The following is a 14,268-nucleotide window of genomic DNA, read 5'->3' on the forward strand; positions in this document are numbered from 1 at the left end:
CTATGGGGTCTCACAGAGTCGGACATGACTGAAGCGACTTAGCAGCAGCAGTTAGACATTAAACTGAGGTATGTGGCCTTGCAATTCACATTAGCCTTAATCTTCTTTTAAAAGGAAGTAGTTATTGTTTCTTAACCACTGTCAAACAAGAGGAGCTTACATTGTGTTGATAGTGTGGACTTTGTATTACAGAACATATTATGTAATAAGAGCTTAGTACATGTTTGTTGAATTATATAATCACGACCTCCATAATTTTCTTTAATAATTTTAAGCAACCCAGTTATCTTATGAATGTCTTCTTCTAGTTCATTTATTGATGTAAAAATTATTACTTTGAATGATGGAAGATTAGAATCCAGAGTTATTATACCAGAGCTTTGCGCTTAGTCCCCTAGGTCATTTCTTACCTTTGTCGCCACCAGATGTGGTGTTGTTTAATTACTTAATTAAGCACCCTGTAAATGTTAAACCACAAGAGGATCAGAGAGAGAGAGCTGAAGGCACCTGGGTAAAATATGAACATTTTGTTAGCATCTTGTACAGAGAATGTAGAGGAATGTTTTATCTCTTCTGTTAGTAAATGTCTTGAAAGCAGGAGTCATCTTTTTGAGTTTAGATCCTTTTTACCCGCTTCTTATCTGGAAATAATTGCAAACCTACAGAAAAGTTACAAAAATAATGCCAAGAACTTCATATAACCAGTACCCAGATTTACCACTTGTTAACACTTTGCCACATACTTTAGTGTGTATTCCCTATAACTAGGAGATTCTCATAGCAAAATCAAGAAATTTAGCATTTTCTATGCATTGTATAAAATTCTGTGTTCTATATGGCCCATATTCCACATTGATCTATTGACTCAGTAATGTCCTTCACAAGTTGTTTTTTTTTCCCTAGTCTAGGATCATGCATTGAGTTCTGTTGTATGTCTCTTTAGTCAGTTCTCTTTGATCTCAAACAAGCCTCTGCCTTTCTCTGTCCTTCATGACATTGATATTTTATAGATATATTGTCTCTGTTGTAGATAGCTTTATATTTCTGGCATAGGATATCAACCCAGGAATTTTTTTTTTTTTTTTTAAGAAAATTGTTCCTAAACATTTTTGGGGAGAGCACCTTTCTTTCAAAAAGTTTATTTAATATGGGAAAGAAGTGTAGGCTTTTTAGGAAAAACAGCATATGTTTTGACTTAGAGTTGTTATTTAGTCCCAGACTTAGTTTTAAATTGCAGTTCTTCTACTTTTTACCTTTGTAGCACTGGACAGGTTACTTTGTGTCACTGATTCACAACTTCCTCAGCTTTGAAAGGGTACAGATAAAGTGTTGACATGAAAAAATGAGATAAAGTGTATTGACAGAGTAGCACATGATGTGTATAGGGTGAATGGAAATTAACAATACTCACTTTAACAGACTTTAAGTTGTAGAGGATGACTGCTCTTGCCATGTTCAAGGGTTAAATACTTCTCTAGCTCTAGTCTGTAGAAGGCACTGGAGAAAAGTCCAATCAGAGCAAGGAAGCATGGAATCAGTTATCACATTTTGTTCTGTACTGAGAACGCTTTACCGTCTGAGCCACCAGGGAAGTCCAAGATGTAAATATCATCTAAGAATTCCTTGCATTTCTTAAGTGCTGTATATCTTCTTACCAAGGGTACGGAGGCCCCTCTGAATTTTTCCTCCCATGTTCCAGCTCTTTGGTGTTTGATACTTTGCAGTTGCTGTTCATTCTACAAACTTAATAACTAAGTGCAAAATGGTCATGTTCAAAGAATCATTTACAAGGACAGCTTAGTATTTGCTCGTTACTGACATAACCTGTGTGCTGAATTCATTGGAATGTGACATAGTCAAATCTGGCTTCTTCCACTCCTGAGCTGGTGCAAGAAACACTTGGCAGCTATTAAAGTGCTATTCTTTGCAGTTATTTGGTATAATTTGCCACAGAAGTAAATTCCAGGAGGTAATATTCTTGCTCGGTTGTACTCTTGCATGACAGAAGGAGTTCATGCAAGGGCCAATGGTCTCTAACCCAAGGTGATTCTCTTGGCAGCCGGGAAGACTTTCAGCGGATTCCAGAACTTGCCATCAACCCATTGGGGGACCGGATCATCAACGCCTTCTTTCCAGAGGGGTGAGTCCTTGCAGGTGCTGGACTTCCTTTTGGAGGCTAATCTGGAGTATTGATATTGGTTGGGTCATCTCAGACCATGATCTTCCTCCTATTGGACATTCCTAACTCAATCATATCTACAATATCTCTACCCTCTCCCTGTTTTAAACTTCAAATACGTATGTTAGCCCATTTTCACAGTTCTGTCTTTAATCTCTCTTTATCTTTGATGTAAAACTAAACATTTAAAAAACTATAGAGATAATTTCAAATTTATAGAAAAGTTGCAGAATTTGCAAATAGTATGACAGACACTTTTATGTCTTTTATCCAGATGCATCTGTTGTTGTATTGTTAATATTTTGCCTCATTTGTGAGTGCTCTCTGTCTCAGTCCTAGCCAATAAAAACATCATTCAAGCCACATACATAGTTACTACAAATTTTCTAGTAGTCACATTTTAAAAAGTAAAAATAAACAAGTTAAATTAATTTTGGATAAACAAGCTAAATTAACTTTGGCAATATATATTTTATTTAACCCCAATATATCCAAAATGTGTAAATCAGTATTTTAAAATTATTGTACTATATATTCTTTTTCATAAGAAGTCTGGCATCTATTGTATAATTTATACTTAACCATACCTATCAAGTGCTGCTGCTGCTAAGTCGCTTCAGTCGTGTCCGACTCTGTGCGACCCCATAGACGGCAGCCCACCAGGCTCCCCCGTCCCTGGGATTTTCCAGGCAAGAACACTGGAGTGGGTTGCCATTTCCTTCTCCAATGCGTGAAAGTGAAAAGTGAAAGTGAAGTCGCTCAGTCGTGTCAAGTGCTATAATAATATAAAATATGTTTCTTCCAGCTTTATTGAAATGTGACTGACATGTAACGTTGTATAAATTTAAGGTGTACAACATAGTGATTTTATATATGTATATATTGAAAAATGATAACCATAATAATATTAATGAACACATTCATCATCACATATAGTTATTTTTCTTGTAATAAGAGCTTTTAAGATCTCTCAGCAGCTTTCAAAGATACAATTCAGTGTTGTTATCTATAATCACTAGGGTATATATTTTCACCCTCAGAATATATTTATCTTAGAATCTGATACCTTTTGACCACCTTCATCCACTTCCCCTATAGTGTATTTTATTCTAATATATTATTGATATTCCAGTTTTCTCAGTTTATCCAACAATCTCCTTCCTCCACTATAGGATCCAGTCTGGCTCAGTTGTTGTCATATATTCTTAGCCTCCTTTAATCCAGAACATTACTTTTCTTTTCTGACACTGGCTAAAGATATAGTTCCCCTACCACACACACACTTTGTCAAACAGATTTAGCTTTGTGTAATTAAAACTAGGCATTTGATATGCTTTACTTAACCTAATATACTGCCTTCAAAGTACTGAGTCAATATTTACTGAATCGATTAGGTACCTTTTGCTGAATAAAGCTTATCATATAATCTTGTTTTAAGTAACAATCTCTTTAACAATCTCTTCCTGGTTCCTTGTGACTTGTTTATATGACCCAGAGGACTTTTAAAATGTTACATGGTTGCCAGTTCTTAAAGTGTCAGTGAAAACACTCAGGTAAAATAAGTGGAGAGGAAATTGTAGAACTCTGAATTGAAAGCAAAGGAATTTGCAAGTTGAGAAGTTGGTCCCTCAGTAAACCTGAGTCACAGAGAAGACTAGCAGCCAGTTCCTGTGAAGACAGCACTCAGTGAGACCGAGACCTGCACTTCTCAGGTTCATGTTGACCATGAGTGATCGTCTGTTCTTCCTCATTTTCTGATTTTTTGTCTCCCTGAAGCGCCCTGTTTGTTTCAGTTGTGGTTTTAGTGCTGAATTCTTGTCTTTTTTAAACTTCTTTTGTTTAGCCCTTGCAGAGAATTGAACTGTGTCCAGGGATGACTTTCACTGCTGTGTTTTGTTTCCAAACCTTTTGCAGTGCAAAGTAAATCCTGTAGAGTCATTTTGCCAACCTTTTTTTTTTAGTGTTGCCTAGTCACATTGATCATTTGACAAAGCAGCTGTGGAAAGCTGTTTTATAAAGGCCAGACCACCTTTGTTGTGACTGTAGTGGTGCCTGTCATCTTATTAATTGATCTCTTGTTAAGGACACAGTGAGTGCGGATGTACTCGAGGTATGTATGAGGAGGCTGAGGGTGACACTGAGCTACACTTCGAGGCAAGCCCCCCTCTGCTTCTTGCTCTGTCACAAATAGATATTCGACTTCTAGGTCGTATGCAGGTTCAATTTGGTTTTGTTTTTTTATTTCATTTATTTATTTTTCACTGCACTGAGTCTTTGTTGCTGCACTTGGTCTTTCTCTAGTTGTGGCAAACGGGGGCTAGTCTTTAGTTGTGGCGCACGGGCTTCTCACTGTGGTGATTTCTTTTGTTGGGGAGCATGGGCTCTAGGGCTTAAGAACCTCAGTAGTTGCAGCACGTGGGCTCAGTAATTGCAGAGCATGGGCTCTAAAGTATGGGCTAAGTTGCCCTGCGGCATGTGGCATCCTCCTGGGATTGAACCTGTGTCCCCTGCATTGGCAGGTGGTTTCTTAAGCACTGGATCACCAGGAAAGTCTCTGTTTGTTTTTTTTTTTAATAGAATGAGATTTGAAAGTAGGACATTGGTATTTAGTTTCCTTTTACTCAGAGATACTATGTCAGTGATACATATTTACCTATTCTGGCATATGACTCCGGTCTTATTACACATTCCATGATTCCTCAACTCTTATTCATATTTTTTAGAGGTAATGAAAGGTCATTCTTTTGAGTACAGAGGGTTCATGACCTAGCATTTGAACTCTACCTTTAGAAGGTGTCTGATCTGTATGTCTGCTCGTGCTTGAGACCCGATATACAACATTTATTCAATGGGGACAAACAAAGACTAGGATTTATTTTTAGGTAGCCACAGGAACCAGGCAATCTGTTCTCTCCATGACTGCCTTAGATAAATAACTATTCACATGGGACATTCTTTTTCAATATTAAAAAGCATTCTTTATTCATTCAAGTTTTAGAATTGTTTCTTATAAGTTTGCTGATTAACTGTGGCACAATAAAAAGATTTTCTCTAATCTTCAGTACCCAAAAAGCTTTATACATAAAGAGGTCTTTCAAAGCACTATGAGGAAAATATCTATCCAACTATGAGGGAATAATAAAATCATGATACAGCCACACAATTATGCAGATGGTTAAAATGTTTTGAAGTGTTTATATTGGTTAGAGACATGCCTAAAAGTTTTTAAAAAGCAAGCTACAAAATTACATATGCAGTATGTTCACAATTCTCCAAAAAGCACAGAAGAATTACTGGAAGATATATTAACAATGATTCTAACTGATTGGTAGAACTAGAAGTGGTATTTTTCTACTTTTTATCGAATTTTCAAAATGTACTTACTGATTCTGTGACAATTTTATTTCAAAAGCAGTTGTTGCATAATATGCCTTAACTTTAAAATATCACTAGGTATATGTGACTGCAGGGAAGATATGCGAGGTGGATAGGGAGACACTTGGATGAAATGGCTAACTTGCTGTTCACTTCAGAGCCTGAAGCAGTGAGTTCAAGTGTTGGCTTGTTTGATAGCACAGCCCAGCTGCTACTTATAGTCCTCTTTGGGGAAAGAAATATAAGTAAATTTAATAGGTAACTGACTCTGGTAAGTCCTGTTACCTTTCTAAGTCTGGTTAATCATTTATAAAGTAAGAATAATAATACCTACCTCAAAGGGCTGTGGCAAGACTTAGCTGAAAATATTTTATGAACGCTAAAGTACCATGCATATGGAAAGAGACTTCATTAAATGGACCTTCAGGCCACTCTAGCTATAACTGTTAATATATTAAATTAATAAGAAATAATCACCTTGATTGACATGTTCTTTTTGTTATCTTTCTTGATCAGAGAGGACCAGGTAAACTTCCGGGGATTCATGAGAACCTTGGCTCATTTCCGACCCATTGAGGATAATGAAAAGAGCAAAGATGTGAATGGACCAGAACCACTCAACAGCCGAAGCAACAAACTGCACTGTAAGGAGATAGTCTTCTGGCTTAAAATATTTGCTTTTCATTTCTTACAAATCATTTATTTATTCATTCATTTACTAAGGAATTATTTATTCGAACACAGTGGTTAAGAGCTCAGACCCTGGAGCTAAAGTGGCTGGATTTGAATCCCAGCACTGCCACTTTTTGGCCCTATGACTTTGGGCAGGTTACTTCAGATCTTTGGGCTGCAGTTTCCTTTTCTGTAGAATGGGATATTAAGTGGTTTCACATAGGAAGGTTGTAAAGATTTGATGACAGATCTTCATCTTCATCAAGTGCTAGAGTGACAGCAGTGAAAAAGATCCAGCCCACCTTAAAATTTGACAGATGTTGGGATGTCACTTAAGAGGGGTGGACAGCCAGGTTAGTGAAAGATTTCATTTTTCTCCCCATGCCTCTTGCCTCCTTTCTTTGGATACTTCTTAGATTTCCTTCTGTCCTTTGTTGGTTTGTGTAGGATATTGCCTAATCCCTTATAATACTTCTCCGAGAAATTAAAATTGATTTCTCTTTTCATTTAACACAAGTTGAAGTTGAAATTGTATTGAATTGATTTTGCCCAAGCTTCTGTTACTGGGGTGCCCACCAAATTTTTACTAGATGTTTTAAAGAAAAATTAAAAGGCTTTATAACATTGAAACAAATATGGATAAACTATAGGATATACTGCTAAATTTACATACATTTGAAAGATGGTACATGAAACTTAAAGTTTTAATTTGTAGCCCTTGGCCCAGATCTCCCTTGCCATAGGAGTATGAGTTCACTCTGCCTCTATTTCAGGTAGAGCTTGAGAAGTACTGAAATAAATATTGTTGTGTAAGACAAGAAAGGTTTTTGAACCCAAATAATAAAACACTGCTCTTCTTCACTACAAAATCATATATCTTAGTGAACAGCAAAAAACTTGAATACAAACAAAATTGAATATAGAAGAAAACAGAATTCTGATGAATTGTTCTCAAATTTATTGGATACTCTGTTTATTAGTGAATTTCCCTTTCTTCTTTCAAGACTAAGAACTGTTTGAAACAAAGCCTTGTGTCTTAATGTTTTATGAGGTTTAGTGTATATTTAGTACAAATTGCCTGATGCTGGCATTAGTATAGGAGATTATTTTCTTATTCAGTGTTGTCAGACCAGGAGTTGATCAATAATTGAAAAAGTTGGCTTTAGCATGGGATCATAGAAAAGGATACATGGCTTAACATTTTAATTTACTTTAAAATATTTAAAAACAGATTCATTGGCCAACCTTTGGATGTAGGACCAAGAGTTGTTTTGGTTTGTTTTTTTAGAATTATTTATTTCTTTTTATTTATTTAGTTTTTAATTGGAGGATAATTGGTTTACAATGTTTTATTGGTTTCTGCCATACAACAGTGCAAATCAGTCTTAAGTATATATTGTTTTGTTTTAATAAAGTTCTGTTGATGGGAATTGTGTGACATTTTTTGCACAGAACCTATCTGTAATGTATGGTCTAAGGTTTCTGGTTGCAGTTTCTTTTCAGTGGAAAGAGAACTTAAAGGTACTCGGAAAGCATTCTGAGAATAGAATTTTCCAGGTGTTTACATTTCTTCCTTCATCTTACATTTGTCCTGCCACACTTTTCACAACAGTTTGGGTTTTTGGTTTTTTTTTTTTTTGCTCTCTTCAGTGACTTGATTTTGAGCCTTTCAAAAGCTGTCAGACTAATTTTCATTTAAAAAATAGCTTTCTTTTCACATTTCATTTCCTATTAAGTTATACAGCTTTATGAAAAGTACAGATAGCACAATTCTAGGATAGTTGACACACCTGCCTCTTGGTAAGAACCAGCTCAGCAGGTGGAGTAGACACTCCAGAGTCGCCCATTGGCTGCAAGCGTGCTGTGTGCTGTCAGCTGGAACGATTGCAGAGGGGAGGGGAGTGTCTGTGGATCAGTGAGTTGGTTAAGGAGAAAACAGTTAAGAGACATTCTGTGCTCTACAAAACTATGCTTGCTTTTCTAATCCAGGATGAGAGGAGGCTCTAAAGGTTATCAGATGTAATACCGACCCGTTACCTGAATTCCCATTACAGCGTGGGCTCTACCTTTTTCAAGTCATGAATTCCCTTAGCAGTCTGGTGAATACTATCAATCTCATCTCAGAATGTTTGTGAAAGTATAAAATGAAACACATACAATTATAAAGAAAACCAATTATATTGAAATACAATTAACAAAATGTTAAAACAACTTTGTGATGCAGTAATACTTCCTTATTCTATGCTAAATAATAGGATGTGACTTGGAGCCTTTGGCTATAGAGCAGCTCTGTATCTTGATTGTGGTGGTGGTTACATGAAACTACATAGGTGATAGAATTGCATAGAACCACACACACATGCACATGTACACATGGTGAAGCCTGGATAAACTCTGGGTTGTACCACTGTCGGTTTCCTGGTTTTGATGGTATGTTATAGTTATGCAGGATGTTACCTGCAGAGAGCCTGGAGTGAAGGGTATATGTAGAGGCTCAGAGAGATATTTGTACATCCACATTTGTGGTTATTCATAAGAGCTAAAATGAGAAAGCAACCCGTATTCATCAGTGAATGAATGGATAAGCAAATTCATTAATTCGCATTGACCCTAAAGAAAATACTCCAAGTAGCATTAGTGGATGTAGTAGTATCCACTAATAGTATTAGTGTATCAGCTAGGATACCTTCAGCTGAGTCAGCTGACTTCAACAGTAAGGAGCTGTATTATCTCACTTTGCAAGTGAAGTAGGGCACGTGACAGGGTTGATTGTGTTGTCAAGGACCCAAGTTTTTCCTGCTGCTCTGCTCTGCCATCCTTAGGGTCTGCTTCATCCAAAGTGTGGCTTCTCATGGACACATGATGGCTTTAGTGGCGTTTAGGCTATGTGCTTCCCTGTCCATATCTGACAGTCGGGAAACAGCGACAGACAGGATGCCCCCTAAGCCGTGGATGAGCTTCTGTTAGGAAGGGAGAAGTCCAGAGTGCCACAGAAATGGCAGTTTAGGGTGAGGTAGAATAACAAATGCAAGTTATGCATAGTTTTTACCATTACTTTAGTCTTGGCTTTCAGATCAACTTTTACATAAAGCTGAACATGAATTAGAATTCGGTTTAGGATCACATTCATGTAAGGAGACCAGTGAAACCAAAGCTACAGGAGGAGTCCTTGATGTCTGCTTCTCTGTCTATATATTGGTTTTTCTGAATTTACCACAGAGCTGTGGAAGCAGCAAGAAGGTGCTTCTTGTTGTAGACTGAAGAGAACAGCTGAACATCATATACCTAGCAACACATTTGCTACTAAGGCAAATTTGTTTACAGTCCATCTTCCATCAGAGAACAGTCTCTTCAGGAACTCTGAGAGTATGCTTTGTCCTATCTGTTTTTCATGCCACAGTGAAAGAATGTCAAGGACAATTAACAAGGCTGAGCTGTACCTATGTAGGCACAGGCCCACGCACACATAGTGCTGCTATTCTGTCTGTCTCCAGGAATGGTTCCTTATTATTCTCTTCAGGTCAGTGAGGTTATAATGTCTTACGTGGAAGGTACAACCCATCTTAGAATGCTCCAGAGCATGGTAAGCAAGGGAGGGGTCGATAAGCTTCCATTTTGGTATTCTATTTGTCCTCTGAAGTAATTTGTTTTTTATAACACATAATGAGTAATGCGGGAAATGAGTCTGCATGAAGACATTTTATTTGGATGATGAAGAGTATTGGTGAAGTGGAGTTTGGGAGAGTAGCCAAAAAGAAACTGAGCAGCATTATTCACAATGGCTAAAAGGTCAGAGCAATCCAGGTGTCCGTCAGCAAATGAGTGGATACATCAGCAAATGATGGATACAGTCTGACTCTGACTCAGCAGAGCCAGAGTCTTAACCACTGTGCTGTATTGCTCTGATGTCAACATCAGGAGCTCAGAGGAGGGATCCAAGCTGGAGATGCCCATTCGGGAGCCATCAGCATTAGATGGCATGTAAAGCCCTGAGGCTAGAGGTGAGAAACTACACTTCTGGAGACAGGAGAGTCCCAAGTCACAGACCAAAAATGGGGGAAAGGGACAGGAAGAGAGGAAAGAGAGAAGCTAACAAAATGGCTCAGTCATTTGGCATTTGACCGTTAGTTATCTCAGGGAAAATGCTGGTTCTACTGGTTCAGGACCAGAGCTGATTGACGGGAATACAAATCAGTTAATAAATTACTGTTAACTGCAGTTTTTTCTAGAAGATTGTATCACATGATCTCTCTAGTTACCCCTCTGCTGCTGTCTAGTCTGTTCAAGCTGCTTTAACAGAATACCATAGACTAGGTGACCTAAGCAGACAGTTGTCCCAGTTCTGGAGACTGGACTCAGATTAGGTTGCCAACACAGTCAGGTTCTTGGTGAGGGCCCCTCTTCTGGTTCACAGTCTTCTTGCTGTCTTCTCCCATGGGGAGGGAGGTGGAGACAGAAAGAGAGGGATAAAGAGATCTCCTGTCTCCTATTTTTATAAGGGCATTAATCTCATCATGAGGGCCCCACCCTCATGAGCCAGTCTAACCCTAATTACTTCCCAAAGGTTCTACATTCTAATAACATCACCTTGGGGTTAATGGTTCCAACACAAGAATTTGAAACATTCAGTCCATGGCAACTAGGTTTCAAAAATTAGCTTTTCATGGTTCTCTAAATACTTGGTCAGAAAGAAATGTGTTTATTCCAGTACCCAATTAAGAAATTCAGAAGCGTATTTATGGGTTATATAGCAAGCAGATTTCTATCCCTAAATCACCCTGAACATTCCTTAGTAAATAACACATTTTATGGTATTTTAGAATGATAACAGCATATGCAGAAGAGAGGGTGTGTGCATGTGTTTAAATTTGTATTCCATATTGAACTATAGTTGATTTACAATGTTGTGTTAGTTTCAGGTGTATGGCAAAGTGATACACTTATGCATGTACGTTACATTTGTTCTTTTTCAAGTTGGTAATACTGTATTAAACACGCATTCATTGTGGAATGCTTATGATCTTGTCCCTTCCCTGGGAGTCAGAAACTTCCTAATCATATAAATCTCAAATTTGGTAAACATAGTCACTCAACTAACCAAATCAAAGAAAACTGACAAACATCAGGGAAAGTCTCTCTTGTTTACTCCCCCTTTGAGAATTGTTATATGTACCTTACAAAAAGTAAATTGGATTTTTCTAAAATTTTTACTTGGACTTTTAGTGGACTCACCACCCTCCTCCCTCTTTTTTTTTTCTTTTGGTGGAGGCAAGGGGTGATGTTTAAACTTGTAGATATTCATCCGTGTTTTCATGCCTTTGCTCTCAGTGTTAGCTCTTCCTAGAATCCATCCTTTATCAGATTTCTGTTTATCTTTCAATACCTTGTTCAAATGTTACTTGAACCAGAAAGACACATCTGCAGTGTGCTGTGTTCCCTGGTATTTCGTATGTATGATAGCATTTAGAATGTATTAAAGTGCATAGTGTGTGTTGTTCTCTACTGGATTGTGAATTCCAAGGACCAGATCTAAATCTGTGTATCCTGCTGGCCTTGCCTCCACGTCCGCTGCTGCCTCCAGTTCCCGGCAGCTGCCTGCAGGGAGGCCGACAGGTGGGGCTGGGCACGAGCCACGTGAGCGCAACCTTGGATCTGACAGCCCAGGGGAAAAATAAATAAATAAATAAATAAAAATAAATCTGTGTATCCTGATAACTATAAAGCAACGGATATGGGCCTTTTAGTATTTTCAGTAACTTCAGTACCTTTTGGTTTTCAGTACTGAAAACCAAAAATCTTAGCAGCATACTTGAAGTGATTGAAAGCCTCAGAAGTACAACATTCAGCTGTTGTATGGTAGTCATGTCCTCAGTGTGATGTCTCACAGTGCCTATAAAATCATCCAGTGTTACCACACTATTCACTTGGTAGCCCTTTAGGAACATGACACTGTCTGAGTGATTTCTGCTGTTCTGAATTCTCTCTCTCAAATACCCTAGTTTCTAAAAGATCTATCTATTATGTTAAAGAGAAAGAACCATAAAGAGGCCAGGACACCACCAAATGCTTGGTCTTTCTGTTGGAGACAAGTTCTTTACCTTCAGGACTCCCAAGTGGAAGAGGATTATGTCAAGTCTTACTTGAGGCAAAATGAAGACTGTAGCCTGGGACACAGCATTTCAGATAGCTCTGAGAAACTGCTCCAGAGAGGCAGCGGGGAAAACCAGTATATATGTGATTTGGGTGAAGGGGCAGTACTTGCAGTCAGGCACATATATTTTGCAGAAAGTTTCTGCTAGTCTTGTGAAGGTTAACGCTCGTCATGAGGAGCAGACATCACCATGAAGGATTTCAGTGCTTCTCTAGATATGAGAAGATGCAAGAATTGGTCTCATAAAATCGGCTCCTGAAAATATATAACTATCTGAAGACCTGTCCTGCCAGTTTTTCCCAGAGCACAGAGTACCTCATTTCTGCTCTCCACCCTGAACTTTCACAGGGTGTTGAAAATCAGCAGCTGCAGAGCACATGATTTAATCTTGTAGAGGTAGATGGCAAGTGCCAATTTGTAGTTGACAGTTATTTGAAATTTTACACGAGTTTGCCGAAATGGTCATTTTCCCACAGTAATATGTCCTGTAGTCTGCTGTTTGGTGCCTGTATGGCTCCTTTGTTGACTCTCCCTGACGGTGGTGCACAGAAGACTTGATGGGCTTGTGTAGAGACGGCCTAACTGACAGAATCTCTGATGGGATTTGGGTTTTATGTGTGTGTGTGGGGGGGGTGGGGGGGGCAGGGTTAACATTCTAAGTTAAGAAAAAGGACATTCGATTTATTAAGTTTTTTTATTTGTCCAATGAAAGGCTGTGTTTCATCCATGCTAAGATGCCATCATTTATGAGGTGCATCCCAATTCCTTAAAGTGTCTAAAAATCAGTTACAGTGTCTTTAAATCTCTACAAGTAAGAGCAGTTGCTCTTAGAAAAACTATTAATTCATTGTCAGTTTTCTGCCTGGTGTCCTTTATAAACTTGGTTCCTTGAGAAGGGACAAAACATTATTGCTGCTGCTAAGTTGCTTCAGTCGTGTCCGACTCTGTGCAACCCCATAGACGGCAGCCCACCAGGCTCCTCCGTCCCTGGGATTCTCCAGGCAAGAACACTGGAGTGGGTTGCCATTTCCTTCTCCAATGCATGAAAGTGAAAAGTGAAAGTGAAGTCGCTCAGTCGTGTCCGACTCTTAGCGACCCCATGGACTGCAGCCTACCAGGCTCCTCCGTCCATGGGATTTTCCAGGCAAGAGTACTGGAGTGGGTTGCCATTGCCTTCTCTGCAAAACATTATTGAATTTCCACTAAATTCTTGTTTTTTCCTACCAGTTGCTTTTCGACTGTATGACTTGGATAAAGATGACAAGATCTCCCGTGATGAGCTGTTACAGGTTTGTGGGACAATTCCAATGCACACAGCTAGCTTGTGTTTGGGCCCTGCTGACTTAGTGATGTGGACAGAAATTGTTCTTTCCTTCAGTAAGCCTTTATTTAACACCTGCTGTATGCAGCATCCTGTCCTGCATATATAGGATAAAGCAGAACAGATGACCTGGGGAAACTTGAAATGCCTCCATTGAGTTCTCACAGATGTTGCCACTGTTTAAAAGCTAAGCGCCAAAGAATTGATGCTTTTGAACTGTGGCGTTGGAGAAGACTTTTGAGAGTCCCTTGGACTGCAAGGAGATCAAACCAGTTCATTCTAAAGGAGATCAGTCCTGGGTGTTCATTGGAAGGACTGATGTTGAAGCTGAAACTCCTGTACTTTGGCCACCTGATGTGAAGAGATGACTGATTTGAAAAGACCCTGATGCTGGGAATGATTGGGGGCGGGAGGAGAAGGGCACAACAGAGGATGAGATGATTGGATGGCATCACCAGCTCGATGGACATGGGTTTGGGAGGACTCCAGGAGTTGGTGATGGACAGGGAAGCCTGGCGTGCTGTGGTTCATGGGGTCGCAGAGTCGGACACGACTGAGTGACTGAACTGA

The 14,268-nt window shown here is 38.9% G+C and overlaps 2 protein-coding genes and 1 non-coding gene across 3 annotated transcripts in view; all 3 read left to right on the forward strand.

Moving 5' to 3' along the window:
- The window catches only part of CHP1 (calcineurin like EF-hand protein 1), a 36,249-nt gene that overhangs the window by 15,387 nt on the left and 6,594 nt on the right, over positions 1-14,268 (forward strand). The window contains 3 exon segments of the mRNA NM_001075576.1: positions 2,060-2,140; positions 6,071-6,198; positions 13,605-13,666. Of these exon segments, the coding sequence (NP_001069044.1) occupies positions 2,060-2,140; positions 6,071-6,198; positions 13,605-13,666 (271 nt within the window).
- NUSAP1 (nucleolar and spindle associated protein 1) overlaps positions 1-14,268 on the forward strand; it is a 99,832-nt gene that overhangs the window by 14,998 nt on the left and 70,566 nt on the right. The window contains exons 3-5 of the transcript XR_009496071.1: positions 2,060-2,140; positions 6,071-6,198; positions 13,605-13,666. The gene's annotated coding sequence lies outside the window, so the exon portion shown is untranslated. The remainder of the gene's footprint in view (positions 1-2,059; positions 2,141-6,070; positions 6,199-13,604; positions 13,667-14,268) is intronic.
- On the forward strand, positions 11,690-11,884 carry LOC112448626 (small nucleolar RNA U89). The gene has a single exon (XR_003037008.1). It is a non-coding gene; the product is annotated as a small nucleolar RNA U89 (small nucleolar RNA).

The sequence above is a fragment of the Bos taurus genome, chromosome 10 (genome assembly GCF_002263795.3).
Source record: "Bos taurus isolate L1 Dominette 01449 registration number 42190680 breed Hereford chromosome 10, ARS-UCD2.0, whole genome shotgun sequence".
NCBI classification, from domain to species: Eukaryota; Metazoa; Chordata; class Mammalia; order Artiodactyla; family Bovidae; genus Bos; species Bos taurus.